Source organism: Camelus ferus, chromosome 23 (genome assembly GCF_009834535.1).
Source record: "Camelus ferus isolate YT-003-E chromosome 23, BCGSAC_Cfer_1.0, whole genome shotgun sequence".
Classification (NCBI taxonomy): domain Eukaryota; kingdom Metazoa; phylum Chordata; class Mammalia; order Artiodactyla; family Camelidae; genus Camelus; species Camelus ferus.
In genome coordinates, this window is record NC_045718.1 from 12,331,054 (window position 1) to 12,349,547 (window position 18,494).

Below are 18,494 nucleotides of genomic sequence, written 5' to 3' on the forward strand. Positions count from 1 at the left end.
GTCACACCAATCTACACTCCCACCAACCATGTAGAAGGGTTAAAGGGGCCAGGGAGTCCTAACCCTCCCCTCTAAGCACCTGCCCCCTCACACCCCGACCCACCGCCACTCCCCCCATGCCCGAGGAGCCAAGCACAGACAGCCCGCAGGGCCCTCGAAGAAACGGGAAGGGAGGCTGTGGCCGGTGCGGGCTGGGCTCAGCACCCACCCGGCGGGTGGGAGCACGGGACATGAGGGGTGAAACCTGGACTCTGCAGCCTGAGGCCCGGACTGTGACCGACCGAATCAGAGCCCCAGAGCCGTGTGCCCACCTCTCAGGCCCCTGCCAGCCCTTTTGCGGTGCAGCCCCAGGCTCCCTGTGCTTGCTGGTGAGCAGCGTGGCCGCCTGGGGATGCGGGCCGTTAGAGGCCGGTGCGGAAGGAGTTGAGGGGCGGGGGAGGCAGGGCCGGGCCACCCCGGGCTGCCCCCACTCGGCCCGTGCGCTCCTGGTCCTCTTGTTCCTCACTCTCCTTTCTTCTCAGGAGCAGCTGGTGGGAGCCTGGTCCTCCAAACCCTTCAGAAATATTTCAAATATCCCGGATCGGCTCTCTCAGAACCCACTTGACAGCAGCCTCCCGCCCCTCAGCAGCGCCTTCCTCCTTTCCCCAAATAATCCGGAAATATTCATCGTTCTTCCCCCAGAGCTAATGCCACCTCAGAGAGGGATTCAAGCCCCAGTCCCTGGGGCGGTCCGTCCTAGCCAGGCTGGCTCTTCACAGCAGAGCCTGGTTCAAGCCCATCTCTCCACCAGCCCATGCCCAGAGGGGACCACCACCCCTCAAAGCTCTCACCCCCTCCCATCAGGGGGGACTTTCCCAAAGGCAGGCCCACCGTCTCGTGTCCCATGTCACACGGAGGCTGAGCGGGGCCCCTGACTCTGGGGACTGGGAATTTGGGCACTCCTTCCAGCAGCCCCAAGAAATGTGCCAGCACCTTCCAGAGACACCCCACAGGCACCCGGGCTGCCTCCAGGACCTGGGCCTCACGCTCAGCCCTGAAGGCCCGCCAGCCCCCTCCCCTCACCCCCGGGCCGAGGGCTTCCTCCCCAAGGGCGCCTGACTCCAGCTGCAAGTCCCTTCTCCGGACCCCAAAGCCTCTGATCTGTGACCACCCCTCTCCCGTGACCCCCAGCCCTGAGGCCCCTTGGCCCTGAAGGATACTCCCATGACCCCCAGCCCTGAGGCCCCTCGGCCCTGAAGGATACTTCCACTCCACGACGCTGATGCAGGCTTTCCTCACGGGGTTCTCGAGGGTCAGACAGAACAAGGCCCGGGGCGGCCTGGGCAGGACCTCGGGAACAGGCTTCTTGGGCTGTTTCTTCCTCAGGCCCTCATCCTGGGGCGAGGGTGGCTCCATGGCTCTCCGGTGTACCCTCACACTCCCCTGCTCCCCCAGCCTCTGCCCTCTCCTCCCTGCGTCCCCAGTGCCCCTGCCTCGGGGACTGGGCGGGGGAGCCACTGGGCAAGCCTGCCCTGCTGAGCCAGCCGGGGCGGGGATCACTCTCCCTGCTCCCTGTGAGTAAAATTAGCCTCCGCTGGCTCCCTGCTGCCCGGTCTGAGCTCCTGAGGCCAGACAGCTGTCACCCTCCCCAGCCCAGCCAGTGACATCCCAGTGTGGCCCGAGGAGGCTGGGGGTGGGGGACTTGTATGCAGGCCTGGGTTGGGGCAGAGGGGGACAGGATGAAAGGGTCAGTCCTTGGGCAACAGAGAGTTCAGGAAGAGATCTGGAGCCTCAAGCTTCAGGGTAGCTCCTTGGTGCCAAGATTAGTCCCCCGCGCCCACCCCAGGACACTGTCCAGCAGAGGCGCCGGGTGGCCCAGTTCAGTACCCTGCCCCATCTCAGTACCTGCAAGACTCCTCCCACCCTCACTCCACCCCCACACGCGGGTGGGAGGCACCTTAACCCTGGGCACAGCAGCCCCACCGGCCCGGTGACTGCTGCGGGTTTTGATCCCTCCTCCCCCCACCTCCCACCTCCAGCTGTGCAAGGGGCGGGTCTATCTCTGGGGCTCTGTCCCCTCCCCACATGGTCCCTGGCATGCACTAAGCTCTCGGTAAATGTTAGTCGAGTGCATGCGCTAACAGAACACCTCCCACACCCTGGAAGCAAGCCCTCTGAGGTGGAGTGGGAATGAGGAAGGGGCACCAGGGAAGGGAGCCTGGACCACGACCCAAGAATCACAAATCTCAGCACAGCTTTATTTAGTCCCTTGGTGCAACACAGTGCCAACATACCCATGTGGTCCCCACGCCCACAGAGTACAGTCTGAGGGGGAAAAACGCAGTCCTCACCCAACCTGGAGGGGGGAAAGAAGGAAAAGGCCACAAGGTAGGGTGAGGGGTGTGGGAGTGCCTTCCATTAAGGAAACCAGAGGGCACCACCAACGCACACGCTCCGCCTCCCCCGCGGTGTCTGTGGTTGATCTGGGCTGAGTGGGAGGCGTTCTGGCCTTGCCTCGCCCTCGTGGCTCCTCTGGTGGGCGGGGTGGCAAGCAAGCGTCCCAGAGAAGACGCTGGTGTCTGAGGCCATCTCGTGGAGACCGGGGCGTGCCATGCGGACCAAAGCAGGCTCGCTCCCTAGGGACTCCCCGGTGGCCACGGTGGACTGAGCAAGGCCACCACGGCCAGTGGACACACGAGGACCTGGGCTCCGACCTTCCCTGGCTGCACCTGAGCCTGAACTCGAGCTCCGGGTGGCCGGCCTGGAGGGGGCGCGGCGCGCACCGGCGCTTCCCCAGGCGCGCGCCCTCGCTGCCCCCAGCGGGCGGCTCCGGTCTCTCTCGTGGCCCTCGTTACCCCGCCCTGCCCCGCCGCCCCAGCTGGAAGAGACGAAGTCTGGGTGGCAGTGGCGGCGGGAGGGCGTCGCAGACGCGGAAGCGCCGCACCGCGCGGGCCCCAGCCCGTCAGTGGCTGCATTCCTCCGACTCGAAGAAGGGCGAGGAGGAGCAGCAGGAGGGCTCGGAGGAGTCGGGCGCCAGCGAGGCGGCCGCCGGGGGCTCGCCGGGGCCGGGGCGGTCGGGCCGCGGGCCGGCGGGCGGCGCGCCGTCGGGGGCGGCGCTCAGCAGCTCCTGCAGGTACTTGATGTAGCGGATGGCGGCGCGCAGGGTCTCCACCTTGCTGAGCCGCTTCTCCGCCAGGGCGCCGGGGAGGTGGCCGCGGAGGCGCGCGTAGCCCTCGTTGACGCAGCGGACGCGCTGGCGCTCGCGCTCGTTGCGCTTCTGGATGAAGGCGGGCTCGAAGGGGTAGTCGCAGACGCCCAGGGCGCCGGGGAAGGGTGCGCAGGGGAGCACGCCCGCGTAGGCGTCGTAGTAGGGCGGCTCGGCGGCGCCCGGGTACAGCAGGAAGGGCACGGCGTCCAGCGGCTCGGCGCGGGCCAGCGGCGCCGGCCGCGGAGGGGGCCCGACGGCCAGCGGCAGGCAGCCGGGGGGCCCCGCGGGCCGGCGGTCCACCAGCGCCCGGCAGAAGTCGTCGTTCATGATGCCGCTGGGAGCCGCAGCCGGAACGAGACCCCGAATCGCCCCCGCTCGGGGTCTTCGCGCCCTGACTGCGCGGCGAGTCACATCGCCAGCCGCGGCGCTGGGTCCCCGGACTCGTCAGGGCTTCTCTTCGCTCTGGCGGGAGGCGGCGGAGGAACGCCTAACGCGAGCCATCGGGGCGGACTGTGCGGACACTGAAGCAGCTCAGCGGGCACCTCTCCAAGCCGGCCGGGATGCGGGACGTCCGGATGCAGAGCTGGGCCTCCGCCGGGGCCGGGCCCTCCCACGGCGCTAACCCTGCGGCTCCGGGGGGCCCTGCGCCTGGTGGTGGTCCTCGCGGCCCTCGGGATCCCCAGGCAGCTAGGAGGGCGCCGGCCCGGGAGAGGGTCCCGGGGAACCGTCTCTAAAGAGGACAGTGAACACATCAATTAGGAAAGTCTCGTACTGTGGGCTCCTTGTGCCACCCCCACCCTCCAGGGCGACTGCGAGCATCCAGAGGGGAGGAGGTGGGCTGCAGCCGAAGACGGTAGAGCTGGGCCGGGTTCAGACCCTGCGTTACCCCCAGGGCTTGGGTGACCTCTCTGAGGCACGGTTTCTACCTACGGAGATGATGGAAACATCCCTTCGGGAGATTAACAACGTATGGGCATCACATGAGAAAAATGTTCCCCAAGACGCGCCCTGCAGGGCCGGCCGTGTGCAAGTGCCCAGCGGAGCGGTTCCCTTTGAGCACGAGGATACATCTGGCCACTGACGCCTCCCAGGGCCTCACACCTAGAGGCTCAGAGCCTGCTCACTGAGTTAGCAGGAGGGACCCCAGGGGCAGCCTGGCTGCAACCAAGGCTCTGACTCTTTATGGAAGGAAATGCATCTTTGATTCAAGAAACCCACGTGTGATCAGGACTTCCGAAGCTCTCCACCCGTCGAGAGGCACCGCCAGTGTGCTCTGTGTCCCAGTCCCCGTGGGGCCGGGAGCCACCCTCTCCACCATCCTGGCACTTAGCACCAGTGCCCATCCTTCCCCGTCTGTGTGCCCAGAGCCTGCAGGCCGTAGATTCTGCACGAGTACTTGCTGAGTAACTGAGAGGGAGGACGAGGCAGAACGCGGGCTTGTCGGGGCAAGACTGAGATACACAGCCTTTCCCAGACTCCAGCATACTGTTGTTTTAGAAAAGAACTGGCCTGGGTTGAATTTCGGTGCCATGAATCCTCCTCACCCGTGGTTATCGGACTCAACGTAGCAGCCATTCCCTCTAGGAGGTCTCTCTGATCTGCCCCCTCTCTGTGTGTCCACAGGGTCCTGTAAATGCCACTCTAGCACGTGTCACACTGCTCTGTGTGCCGTCCTCATGGAAGACCTCAGCTTCACTGGGTGAGTGGGTGCTGCATCCCACGTGGAGAGTGGTGGGCAGCTTGGACGCTGGGCCAGGCCTTCCACGAGACAGAGAGGGGCTGGCTCTGTCCCCCACAGGGGGAAGTCCGTGACGCACTCAGATTCCTGAGAGTCTCCTGCGCCTTCTTGTCTTCATCCCTTATCCGGCCCGGGTCTGTTCCCAGCTGGCTCTGACCCCCGTTCTGAACTGACACCAGGAAAAGTCAACAGTACTCTGAGCATCTGCTCTCGAAACTGGGAGCGAGTGTATGAGGCGCCAGGTCAAATTCGCATACCCCTCCCCCGCTCCACAGCCTTCAAGGGCTCCCCTTTGAAGGGACAGTGCCTTCAAGGGAAGGTTCTAGAAGCTCTCTTCCAAACAGACCCTCGGCTCCATCAGGACCAGTCTCTGCTGACACTCCGCCCGTTCCTGACTTTACACCTCAGTTCACACGGACAGGTCGCGGGGCCCTCCCCAGGTCCAGAGGTCTCCAGCCCCAGTGCGCACCCTCAAGTCCGTGCGCCTGCGTCTCCGGCCGGGCTGTGAGCCACCAGAGGCCAGCGCTTTCTCTTAGGTAGTGCCCCTCAGTCCCTCTCCCAGCACTTGGCACGGAATGGGTGCCGCTTGACGAAAATGTGAGATGGACTGTCCTCTCCCACGCGATCCCTGTCTATTCATATTCGACTTAATTATTTAAATGTAAGTTGATAGAGGTCAGTTTATTTGCATCTAATGGCAATGTTAATAAATACGACATCCTATCTGTTGGTGTTGATCCAATATTGGATACGTATGTATGTTCCTCACGTGCTACTTACATTTTTTCGTAAGACTATCAGAAAAGTGTGCCCAAGCAAGACGACCTCACAGCCTGCGCGTGTAGTTCTCGAACTGGTTCTCTCTCTGCCGTTAGCAAAGGACTGAGAAGCCGGCAGCGAGCTCAGGTGAGGCCCCGGAAGCAGGTGAGCTGTGGTCTGCGCTGTCTTCCACTGGCTGCTTTACCTGGGGAGGAGCCGAGGACACCGTGCGGCAGGTTATCCTCAGGGGGTACGAGAGCACGGTTTTACCGCGGGCGTCTGTGCACCGGACAGCTCTGGGCACTGGGATGGGGCGGTGAGCAGGGCATAGTAGTGAAATAATCATAATGGCAGGTAAAGCTGTCACTCATTTCTCTTCATGCTCAGGCACTGTGCCAAGTGCTTTATGTGATCACACATTTAATTCCTACACCCTTCTCAGGAGGTAGGTGTTAATTTCACCTGGTTTTACAGGTGAGAAAACTGAGGCTCATAAACGTTAAATTACTAGCCCACGTTTCTACAGTGAGTGATCTCGTGAGCCAATACATCCTGATCCCCCTCCTTTCCTTCCCCCACCCTGTTCCCCCAGTGTTTCTCTTGGAGCTTCACATTTGAACCACAAGTTCAGAGGGGCTTGTGCTGACCTAACACACGTGTCTTATTAAATTGATTCCTGTTGGAGGGGCTGTTCCACTGCAGATTCAAGTCATCACGCTGAGCTCCTGCTCTGGTGAGAGAGGTACGGAGAGTCACCTGGGTGGTCCTTGGGAAGGTAACGTCCCCTGAAAAATGCTCTCTGGAGGATGGCCATGGACTTCTGTTGTTGAGAGTCAAGCACTGGGAGCCGTACCCCCAGGATCCTGCCGAGGAGCCCCCTCTCCCGAGCTTAGAAAACCCGAGTGCTGGGATCCTCCTCATCAGAGATCCGCAGACCTGGGCAGGATCCGACCAGCAGCAGAGAACCAGTCCGGGTCTCCGCTCCCCACTGGGAGGAACCAGTTGTGGACAGCGCCACCGTGTGGCGATGAGAAGCAATGGCAGTAGCTTATTGCATAAATTCCAGGTCTGACTCCCTGTAACTCCCCTCCTGGGGACTGAGTGAGTCCCCAGGTCTTTTAGAAAATTCAGGGTAAGGGAGGACCCCCAACAAAGAGCCATGGGGTTTTCTATTAACATCTACTACTTTCCTCCCTGAGAGGGTGGATCAATTCATGTCACTTAAACTTTCATTACATACAGATACATAAAAGATGCATAATTAAATGTATTTTGTTACTTGTTTTGAACAACCAAAAACAGCAGGTTGTATCAGCCTTAAGCAACTTACTAGCTGAAAGTGTGGTTCTGAAATTGTGAATTGTGCTTGAGGGCGTCCCCCACCCAAGTGAGCCTGGCGGGGACTACTGAAGGAAGGAGCTGGATCAACACGTGGGTTGGTTTCAGCAGCCACAGAACAGCAACTGTGGGCAACATGCTTCCCCTTTATAAGGGGCCTGGTTCCTCGCCTACCCGGCGCTCCTTGCCGTCTGCACCCCCCACCCCTGCTTCTTCCTCAGCTCTGTCCCCTCCAGGAATGGAACAGGCACACGCGGTGGGAGGTCCCCAAAGCTCACTGCACGATGCAGTGACACCAGCCTCCCTTTGTGACCACGACGTGTGCACAGCCACACCCCACACAGTCAGATACTGCCCAAGGAACTTCATGACCTCCAGTCCGACTTGCAACAGAGAGGGTAAGAACGTTGCCAGCCCGCTCCTGGGCTTCCTTCCTAAAGCCCTGCTGCTTCTGACTCTATCATGTAGGATTTGCTCCCCCTCCCATCCCGCCCAATTGTTAGCTCCTTGTCGCTGTCACAGACAGCCTGAGGGTCCAACTGCCCACACCCCCGCCCCCAGCCCCAGTGCACATCATTATAACTCCTGGGCGCAGTAGGCAGACCCCAGGCCCTCCCCCTCCTAGGTGTCCAGTGTCACCCAGCCTCGTCTCCCCCGTTCCCCGGCCCCACGCTCTCCGTGGCCCAGGCAGCCGAAGGGCCCCCTGCTCGCCCTTCCTGACACCGCCCCCCACCCAGGCTGTAAACTGCAAGAGCAAGATGCTTTGCCTTTGAAACACACGGTACCTGCTCCATAAACGATTGTTGATTGACACCACGTATTCTGGGGAGGGCTGCGCCATCTTTATCAGGCAAAGGGGCTCCCGAACGTGAGTAGGCTGGACCATTTACGGAGCAGACAACATCATTCTACCTCTCTAGCTCCCCTCACTGTCTTCAGCGGGACTGGGGCCAGAGCTGGGGGAGTCTGAGGTCAGAAACTGGCTGAATGTGTCACTTCAAACCCAGAACGTGGCTCAGAAGTGGCTTTGGGAGAAGTGAGCTCATGATCCCTTGCTTCTCCTTCCACTCAGGGAGCCCGACAGCCTACATCACGGAGACGGGGCTTGTTGGCACCTTCATGAAGACTTCTTTTCAGAGCCTGCCCTACCCCTGCCGCCCCAAACTGGGAGAATTTGTAAGGAAACAGGGACTACGGGACGGCAGAACACATGGGCTTCAGCCATCCCCTGCCTCCAGGAAAGGTGGCCACTGTATTCTTTCCCCAAAGGGCCCCCTGGCCAAATGCTTTGAGAAATGCAGCCCCTTTCTTCCTTCCCTGGAGCCCAGGGTGCACTGGCTTCCGCGAGAAAGCCCTGCAGGAAAGAAGCTGCTTGCGTGTAACCCAGAAGCCCCCAAGTGGACCTCAGAGCACTTTTTGTTGGTGTCAAGCCTACTAACATCAAATAGAATACATTGCAGGGAATGCTACTTTAAAGTCTGCGGGACAAGCAAATGCTTTTTCTTTTTTCAATAAGAAAGGTCACAGTCCCCCTCGGGAGTCTACCTTGTGGCCTGTAACTGTTTCTAGGAGGATGACCTGACCAGTCCCGCCGTATGCGTGTCCAGCGCCCCCACGTAAACTCATCAGTCGTTTCGAATCTCCGTGATGCCGCCCTGGATCTGACCCAGGAGAAGGGGCAGTCGGGCCCGGCAACCACGGGCCCACAGAGTGCCCATGGGGGCTGGAGACCGATGCCTCCTCCTCCAGGCAGCTACAGGGCTTGGGCGGCTGGGTTGGGCCTCCCCACCCCGCTGGCCCCGCCACGAGGGAGGCATTGAGGGAGGCATTGCTATTCGTGGGCCTCCGCCCGGAGCCCGCCTAGACCCTCTCACCGCCCTCAGTGCTGTACCGCCTGCTGTGGGATTTGCCCCCAGGCCACTTCCAGAGAGAGGAGCCCGGAGAGCTTCAACCCAGTGACCTAGCCAGATGCTCAAACACGGGGGGGCTCGGCTGGGACTCTGGAAGGAGGGGAACGGCCTGGAGAAGGAAGGCTGGCGTGGATCAGGTGTCCCCCGATGACTGGCCTTGCTTGGTGCTCTGTGCTCCCATCTCGTGTAACCCTCACACCTGTTTACAGATGAGGAACTCGAGGCTCAGAGAGGCTGGGAGAGCCACTCAGGGTCACACAGCCGAGCCGCAGCTCAGCTGTTCGGGGTGGTGCACGATGACCTTCTCGGCCAGGCAGGGCTGCCCAACCTTTTGGCGAGAGCCCTGATCTTTACAGGATTTCTTGGGAGCCAGAGGCGGGAGAGGGGCTTGGTCCCTCCTTGGTTCCTACAACACTGGGGTGTCACAGGAAGGCAATTCCAGAGGCCGCTGCCCTTGGTCCCCGGGAAGCATATCAGGCTCCTCAGAGCACCTCGCAGGCTGGGGAGCCCTGTGTGAGAGGCAGCCCCACAAATGGGAGGCACGGCTCTAGGCCAGACTCTCCCGGACCGGATCAAGGCTCTGCCCTTACAGACGGAGGGACCTCAGGCCGTGCTGATGCTGCAAACCTCAGTGTCCGCGCCTGCAAAATGAGGGCAATGATACCTCCCTCAGAGGCTGTTGGAAAGGTAAGAGGAATGGATGTGAGTCATGTGGTCCTTGTAGGAACAGAATCCTGGGGAGCTGGCGTGGCCAGTACGGCTGGGGTAGTGCTGGAAAGAACCCCTGAGGCTTCAAGATCCTGGGACATGGCTCTGACAGGCCCACATCAGCAGGTGTCACCCCCAACATGGCATCTGGACACAGCACTGATGCCCACGCTCAGCGGCTGCCAGAGCCACATCTGTCCTGGTGGACGGCTGGAGGGGAAATTCTGCACACAAGGGCCTGGCTCTTTCCTCACACCTCTGAAGGACTAGGGTGACCAGTTCACACAGTTCTCCAAATAAGCTGAATGTGATCAGCATGCATCCCAGCACCTGCAGAACTAGCCGCCAGGCATCTCCTGAGCTCCGTCCTGCGGCCCCGCTATGGGTGGGGCACAGCAGAGGGCCACCTGGACGGCACGTAAGTGGCAGAGCCCACCTCGCACCTCCGCTCTAAGTGTGCTCGGGAACCCTCATACAGCCCTGGGATGTCAGCATCCCATGTCGCAGGTGAGGAGATGGAGACACAGAGAGGGTAAGCAACCTGCCCAAGGTAACACAGCTGGTACAGGCATTGATGAGATGCATATCCATGCACTGGGGCTCCTGAATGAGCACTGCTCGCTGTATACACAGACTGAGAGAAAAAAAGCCAAAGGAGGGGAGGAGAAGGGAGAGACACCAGCGTGAGGGGGAGGAAAGTGTCCCGTCTCAGCCGCCCCCGCCCCCGCCCTGACTCCCGGAGCTGGGCCGCGGAGGCGGCCGTCCTGCCCCATCTGCTCAGGTCAGTTTGACGACCAAGTGGAAACGTTTGTATGACCACTCTGTGAGCTGTAAAGTTCTAAATACAAGAGGATCGCAGTGATCTGTTTCTGTGGTTGCCGCTGTGAAAGAAGGAGCCCCCGCTCGGGTGCCATCCTCTCCAGTGCGAAGGGTGGGAGCCGAGGGCCGCGCAGCTTCCGCACGCGTCCTCTCCAGCCTGCAGTGCGCTTTGGGGAAATTCATTCCCGCGTTCGCCACCAAGGGACCTGCTGGGTTTACCTTCAGAAACTGACGCACTGGCTCGCAGCCACTGAGTGCCTGGGATTCTGAGCCTGCTTGGACCGGAGAGCTGACTTTCACGTGGGACCTCCTCCAGGTCAGGCGCGCTCCTCAGTGACCCTCATGTGCACGCACAGCCATGGATTCCTCACAGGAAGGTGGGGACTATTATTATCCTTGTGACAGATAGGAAAGCTGAGGCCCAGAGAGGTCAAGTAACTTTCCCAAGGCCACACAGCTGATGGCACTTGAAAGACACTGGTGTACACTTTGGGACTGGCCAGGAATTCTCCTCTGTCCAGGAATGAGTCTTTCTGAACAGCCCAAGAGAATGAGTAAAACTGAGATTCAGGAGGCAGGCTGCTCGGGACGTTGCTCCCACTGCTTCACCCCGACCCTTTCCTCCCCCCACCCCCGCTGTCAGTTACACAGAAATGGGGAGGAAGAGGCTACTAGCTTAGGAGCCAAGACATCAGGACACTTGGCCCAAAGCCACCGATAAGCGCTAATGTGGCTCAGAGAATAAAACGTTACCATGACGTGGCCCCTCGCCGGACTTCAGAGAGAGCGTGGGTAGAAATAGCTCAAAGGCATCCAAAGCCTCCATGGGGGTGGGGGTGGGAGTGCCTGAGGGGGCACTGAGGAAGGGAAGGCAAAGGCAGGACCCTGGTTGGAATGTCGGTTGGGAGCCCAGTGTCCAGCCCGCCTCCCGCTGGAGGGAGGCACGTGGCTGTCCTAACGCCCCTCCTGTGACTTCGGTTGCTGCCTGCACCGGGCGTGCGCCCCAGGGTGGTTCCCAACTCTTGGGAATAATCGGTGCTAATTTCAAAGGTAAAAAAAGAGAAAGGAAAGTCACCCTGCGGGAAGGCAGGGGCAGCCCAAACCAGGAGAGTCTGCAGAAGGCAGCACCTTTGACAGGGAAACGGGCCACGTCTGAGCCTCCCCAGGTGCAGACCAGTCGCTCAGAGCTGGTTCATGGGCTGAGGGGCAGACGGGCGCCTCTGCCCTCCTGGGCGCCCACCGGGCCATCGCATGGCATCGCCCCCTGCGCTCCTGCCAGGGCCCAGCACCGACCTCAGACAGAGAACTGTGCTTGGAACCCAGGTCACCACCAACTTGGGGACCAGAGGACGGAGGCTCTAGCTCCCTTTGCCCCAAAGGGACGCTCCCTTCCATGTGTCTCATGGGGAGAGCCCTCAGGGCCACAGAGCAAAAGTCTGAGGTTTCCCGAGGCCCCTCCTGACCACCCATCGACTCAGAGCATTTGTGGATGGGAAGTGACTCCCGGCCACAGGTCTTCCAGAACACGAGGTCGCCTGGGTCTGCAGGAGGGAGGAAAGTGAACTCACGCTGCTCACACACAGATCTCCCTGGATCATCGCGGGTCCCCACGAGGAAGGAGGCTTCAGCCATGTCACAGGGAGGAACCGGGCTGGCGGAGCCCAGGTCTGGGGCCAGAGGGACAGCAGCCCCCAGGTCCCCCTCCCGTGTGTGCAGCTGCCCCAGGCTTCTGCCATCTGCTCCCTCAGGCTGTTACCACGTCTCAGAGAGCTCCCTGCATCTTGGCGAAAGGTGGCTTACGACCAGGGGTCTGGAGTCAGCACGGCTGAGGGTCGTGGAGTTGCCAGTTCCCCACTGCAGGACTGCGAGCAAGCCCCCTCACCCTTGCCACTCTGTGCTGGGGGCAGAGGGGGCACCAGCGCCCATGCCCTGGGGGAGACCTCCCAGGGAAGCAGCCTGGCTGCTGCCGGACCAGCCCTGCCACAAACGCCGGCTCCGGACACACCCCACCCGCCCGCGTCCAGAGCACTGCTGTGCCGGGAAGCTCTCACCGGCAGTTCACGGCCCGGAACCTGCCTGCCTCGCCTGGTGCTGCGGGGCCTCGGCGGTCCGCCACCCTCCTGCTCCCCACTGTCTCTCCCCGCGCCCAGCTCAGCCCCGGCCCAGCACCCCCCGCCTTCTCTCCCTCAGCCTGGGGCGCTCCCCTCCCCCAGCACCAGCCCTCTCATCGCCTGTCCCAGTCCTACCCCTCCTTCCAGGACCATCGGGGCCTCTTCCTGTGCACAATGCCCCCTGCCCTCTCCTGTTCTTTCTCTTTCTTCCCCGAATCCCCAAGCCTGAGAGTTTGGGAACACTCTCCCCAGTGCCCTCTGGCATGCTGTTCACCTGCCATCTGTGGGCATCGTGGTCCCTCAGGAGAGGGGACCCAACAGGTGCCCAAGCTTGTGGTCACATGTGAGTGTCACCAAGCTGACCAGAGAGGGTCACTGCTCTCACAGGCCACGTCTTGTGTGTCTAATGTCTGTGACGGACGGAGCAGCTATACACAGGTTCTGGGCCTGAAATGTGAAACGTTTCTATCCAGACGCCTCCTGTGGGAGCAGGTAAAGCATGGGCCCTAAATGGGAGGAAACAGCAGGCTTTCATGGGGACAGACCTTGGCTGACTTGACAGGGAGGGAGGCCACTAGCCGCTGGGCCTGCCCTGTGCTCGCAACTAATTTAATCCCCTTGGGGTAAATTCTTACCCCATTTTGCAGATGGGGAAACTGAGGCTCGGAGAGCTTCCGTGGGCTCCGGTGAACTCTCTTTTCTAGTAAACAGCAGGACTGAGGAAACAGCAGGCGCGTTTATTTCTGTAGCACTGGCTCTGCGCTGGGCGCCAGCGTGAGCTCTGGGCTCACTCGCTCCTCATGACGGATCGGCAAGGCCGATACCGCTGAACAGGTGGTGAGAGAGACCCCACAAGCCAGGGGCCTGCGGTCACACAGCTCCGACCTGCCGGGGCTGGGATGTGACCCCGGCCGCCAGCTCCGGAGGCCATGCCCCGACCACGGCCCTGCAGCCCCCGCAAGCCCACTCCCACGTCAGACACAGCACCAGACTCCCCCTGTCCTCAGCCTTCACACTTAGCTCCTTTCCAGGAAGCCTCCCCCTCTGATCTCCACCCAGAAAATCCACGCTTTCGTCGCTGGATGCTGGCAGGGGTGGGAACCCGGCCACACCCAGGGACAGTGGGCTCCCAGAGGGCAAGTCCTCGGAAAGATCCCCCATTGGTGGCAATGCCCTTGGCTGCATGGCTAACCTCGCCTTCTCCCCTCAGAGGTGGGAGCTGTCACCCCACCTGCAGGTGGCTGCCTCTGTTTCCTTTCCCTCTGCAGCCGACCAAGCCCTGACCACACAGCGCTCCTGGCCTTGCTCCCCAAGGCCTGCCGTTGGCCTCACCCTTTCAGGACACTTCCCTGGGCCGCCACCTCCGCAGTTACCTCTCCTGGGCTGTTCCTCCTGTGCTGCGGCTCCGCCCCACGACTGTGACCCGGGGGCCTCCGGGAGGACCAGCCCGAGGCCCCGCCGAGCCCGCTGCGTCCTCCACAGCCTCTGGCCAGCTTCCCGCCCGGCACAGGAACCAGGTACACTTCACCTGATTAAGCTTCAAACGGCGACACACCCAGAAGGGGAGGGGGGAGGGCGGGGTGGGGGCTTCTCTGATCTGGGATGGGCTCCGAGGAGGAGACAGGGCCACCCTGGCCTCAGGTGATTGGCTCCTGCTCCGAGCAAGGCACCTGCAGCTCCGGCCGGAGCCCAGGGCGAGTGGAGATGCTGTCCTCCCGGGCTGCCCAGCCGGGGCCGAGGCGGGATGCACAGGGACCCATGTGGGGAGGCTGGAAAGCCTCCGGAATGGGTGTCTATGCGGCAGGAGGACTTGCGCCGGAGCCCAGGGAGTGCCTCGTGGCCGCGCAGGGTGGAGGCCCAGGAGGACACGGGTCTCCTAACGGTGGGGAAGCCCTGACGGCTGGGGGCAGACAGCCCTCTCTCTGGAGCAGCTTTGGGTGTTGGGGCTGTCGGGTGATCGCTGGGTTCTCCTGGGGCTGAACTGGGAACCAGGACAGGGGCCATGCCTCTCCAGGGCTGGGGAGGGCGCCGCACAGCCAGCAGGGCAGGGGGCTGCCGGGCACCAGCGCTGGAGGGGCCCTCGGGGGTCTCCAGGCCACCCTCCTGGGTGGTCAGCTGAGAGGGAAGGGTTGGCCAGTTTAGCCTGAGCAGCGAGAGCCCAGCCCTGTCTGGCGAAGCTTGCTGATCCAGGGGACGCAGCTGGAAGGTCCTGTGTTCTGGACCCTTCTTTGTCACCTCACCCTGGGGGGGGGGGGTTCCTCATGGCTTCCTTGTAGACAGAAGGCACGTGGAGTGGGCTGGGGCCCACAGCATCCCTTCAGCAGTGGTGGGGACACGCCTGCCATGTGGGCACGCACCACACCCAACGGCTTTATGCCCACTCCCCACGTGCGATGAGGGGCTGTTCTCGTTTCTCAGCTGAGGAGACAAAGATTAGTTTGCCCAATCCACGCAGCTGGGAGGGTCAGTGCTGGGCCTGGACCCAGGCAGTCTGGCCCGGTGTCCCCGTGCCTGGCCTCTGCACAATAAATCCCTCCTGTCTGGGAGAGTCCAGGGTTTCTGGGTGAGGTCTGTTTGGAGCCTGGTCTGAGCCTCCCTGCACCATCGAGCCAGCGGAGCCTTGGCAAGACCCTCCTCGGTGCTTTGTCTCCCAACTGGACCATCTAGGGGTTACGTAGGCCACAGGCATCAGAGCTGATGGTACCCCAGAAACCAGGGTCCCAAAGTGGCAGCTCCTGCCCAGATTTCTGCTGCTTCTGAGAACCGCTTGACTCAGGGCTTCCCTAACATCTTCCCTCACGTATACCCCCTTCCCCTTTACTTGTCCTTCACATTAATACCCACTAACTCATGCAGTTTATGTGCTAATTACGTATTGTTCTAATGCACATTAACGTAATCACATAACTACTAGAATAGGAAGCCTTCTTCCGGGTACCACCTGAGGTCGCCTCGCGTGTGTGGACCACACGTTGAGAAAAAACGGGCTGGCTTCTAGTCCTCACTGTCCATCAGGAGAAGCTGAGGCTTAGAGAGAAGCTGCGTCCGGTCACGTGGGGGGAGCAGCAGGGCCAGGGCGGGGACCCGGCACCTGGCACCCACCCTGAGGCAGGGGCAGCACCCTCGGGTCAGCCTGCCTCCAGGCCGGCTCCCTGCTCAGCTCCACACTTGGGAACCGGGAGCCCCCGCCCCCACCGCCAGGAAATTCAGGGCAGAACTTCCACACAGTGGGATCTGGCTGAGAGGTCAGGGTTCCTGGGGTCCTCCGGGCCCCAATCTCAAGGAGGAGGATGTCCGCATGGCGTCTACCGAAGCCTGCCTCGCTGGGTGGGGTTTGGCTGTTACAGCGTAAGGCAGATGTGAGTTAGAACAGCCAGGCGCAGTGAGTGCGAGGGTTGTTTTAGACACGGTAACAATTCATTCCTTACTCGACCCAGAGCAGCAGTGGGGAAAGGAGGCTGTCAGACGCACTCACAGCCTGCCCCCGGAGAGGCAGAGCTGCCGGCCGGAGCTCGCGCTCGCCACCGCCCCACCTGCTCTCCGTGGTGGAGGGCGGCCCCCTCCACCTGATGAGTGTCTGCGGCAGCCCGCCCGGCCATGGCACCATCACGGGCGGAGAGACTGGCTCGGACACAAAGGGGCTGGGAGGCATCGGGAAGCCAGGTCCATCCTGCCTTCAGGCCGGCACTGCCCTGCCTGCTCCCTGGCCCCTGGGAGTTGCCTGAGCCAGACAGCTGGTGCCCAGGGCTGGACACAGCAGCCAGACCCAGGCATCCCTGCCCCACTCCTCAGTCACCTCTTCAAGCTGTGCTCCCTCTTCAGGGCCCCCGGCAGGGCAGTGACCGGTGGGAGCCAGTGAGAAGGCGGCCAGCTCCTGCCAGGGCCTCCCGTCAAGGACACAGAGCCTCACTGGCACCTTTGGCCAACACCCTGACCCCTGGGGGAGCACGTTTGGGGGCCCGTTGACACCCCCTCAAGGGGCTGCAGAGGCCCCACCACTTCATTAAAGGCCAGAGGGGCAGGCAGACAATGGCCTCAGCCCTCAGGCCTTAGGAAAGGGGGCGCTGTGGACAGCTTGGCAGAGACGTGACATGATCAGGGTAAAGCGGGCTCCCCAGTGCTCCTCACGAGAACCCCAGCAGCCCCGTGACAAACGATGAGCTGGGGTGTCGGGGCACAGAGGACACAGACCCCAGCTCCCTGGAGGTCAAGTTGGTGAGACTTTGTGAGCAACTGGACGTGGGAACCACAATCCAGGGTAGAATCAAGAATCAAATGACCTCCAGGTTTCTGGCCTGATCACCGTGCGGAGTGGTGGTACCTCCAACAGAAATAAAGGACGGGAAGAGAAGTCACCTTCTGGGCAAGGATGAGTTTATTTGTGGACCTGCCAGTCTGGACGGGCTCTGTGGCACCCGGAGGGAGGGTCCAGCTGAGAGCCAAGTGGAGAGTCTGGAGCTCAGGGGTCCGATTTGGGCTGGGGATGAAGGTTCTAGAATGAACGCCAGGAAACCCCAAAAGAGCCTCAGGGAGAGAACTCAGACATTAAATAAATTCTGGCTCAAGCTGAGAACAGACCCCTAAGGATCTCAGTGTCAGACCAGCAGAGGACAGGCCTGGGTCTGTCAGTTATGGTCACCGGCGACCTTGCTGCGGGAGCGTGGGGGAAGGGCTGAGTGAAAGGGGTCTGGGGACAGGGAGACCTGCTGTAGCCAGAGGCGAGCATGGAGCCCGCAGGCGGGCCTTTCAGGGCAGGGACTTGAGCATGTTGACAGGCTGGGAGGGACCGGGAAGGGGGACGGGGCTGAAGAGGTGAGGGTGGTCTCAGGAAGAGGGGACGGGTGGGCTGGCTTTGAACAGGAGGGACATGCCATCTCAAAGATCAAAGCAAAGGAGTCAAGATGGCAGGAAGGAAAACCTGCAGACGAGGGTAAAGAAGTTGAGAGATCTCATCTCACGGCCTTGATTTTCTTGAAGCAGCGAGGCGAGATTCCCCACAGCGCCGGCGGCGGCGGCGGGCGGGGGAGACACAGGAAGCCTGCCTGGGACTAAAGGCCCCGGGAGGCATGGGAGATGGGGCGGGGACCGTGAGCGCAGGGGCCCTGCTCAGTCCTGTGAGCAGAGCTGAGTCGCCCAAGGTGGGGCAGGGAAGTCAGGCCAGGCTAGGGGCCCCAGCTGGGGTCTCAGGCAGAGAAACAAATGAGAACGAGGAGGTGGAGCCGGCCCGGTGGGGACAGAGGAAGGGGCTCCGGGAGCAGGCCCCTCCCTCTCCACCCGACACATGTCACTTCCCTCCAGGCCCCGAGGGGTGCGCACTGGCCTCAGGCTGTAGGGACCAACCCCACCAGTTTTCCCAGGTGAGACCAACCCTTTGCACAACAGTGTGGCCGATGCGCATGGACACAAACTGGGCTCCTGAATATGACGCCAGAATCGACTTCACAGCCGAGGTGGGAGGAAGGGGCCTGCTCTCCGCTGCACTGGCTCAGGCGCCATTCGCCACAAGACAGCGAGGCACTCGGGAGCGAGTCTGAAGCCAGTTTCTGTGTGAAGTCAAAGCGCCCTGAGAGGCTGGGCTCCTGGCTGAGCCCCTGTGGAAAGGAGGCAGTCACCCCTCACCGCTCACGTTCCCTCATTTTCACACACCAGGCTTCTTTACTGCGCCTACAGCGCACGACTCAGACCACAGCCTCAAGGTGGCCAAAGACAGGCCGGCTTTCTTGCAAGACGCCACCAAGACTCAGAGAAGCCCTGTGCTTGCGGTTCCCCCAGGCAGTGCGGTTTTGAGGGATGACCTGTAAGTTTTAGACACCAACTTCTGGACTGGTTACTCCTGATAAGCTAACACATCTGTCTGCCCACTTCTGGAAAGCCTTGATTTTATCTGCCTCTCAAGTTAGAGCATCTGCACCATGGAGGGACAA

General features: G+C 61.6%; 2 protein-coding genes across 3 annotated transcripts in view; both read right to left on the bottom strand.

Annotated features, from left to right (window-relative positions):
- CACNA1S (calcium voltage-gated channel subunit alpha1 S) overlaps positions 1-1,554 on the bottom strand; it is a 59,311-nt gene extending 57,757 nt beyond the window's left edge. Inside the window, exon 1 of one of the 2 annotated variants that reach the window (XM_032466854.1) lies at positions 1,244-1,554. In XM_032466854.1, the coding sequence (XP_032322745.1) occupies positions 1,244-1,395 (152 nt within the window). In that variant the 5' untranslated portion in view covers positions 1,396-1,554. The remainder of the gene's footprint in view (positions 1-1,243) is intronic. The other variant, XM_032466853.1, reaches the window with a different exon arrangement.
- Positions 1,555-2,889: 1,335 nt separating this feature from the next.
- ASCL5 (achaete-scute family bHLH transcription factor 5) lies at positions 2,890-3,514 on the bottom strand. The gene has a single exon (XM_032466855.1). The coding sequence runs from the start codon at positions 3,512-3,514 to the stop codon at positions 2,942-2,944; it is 573 nt and encodes a 190-aa protein (XP_032322746.1). The 3' UTR covers positions 2,890-2,941.
- Between the last annotated feature and the right edge of the window lie 14,980 nt (positions 3,515-18,494).

Coding starts and splice junctions, on each gene's coding strand:
- ASCL5 (XM_032466855.1), bottom strand. CDS start 3,514: ATGAACGACGACTTCTGCCGGGCGCTGGTGGACCGCCGGCCCGCGGGG.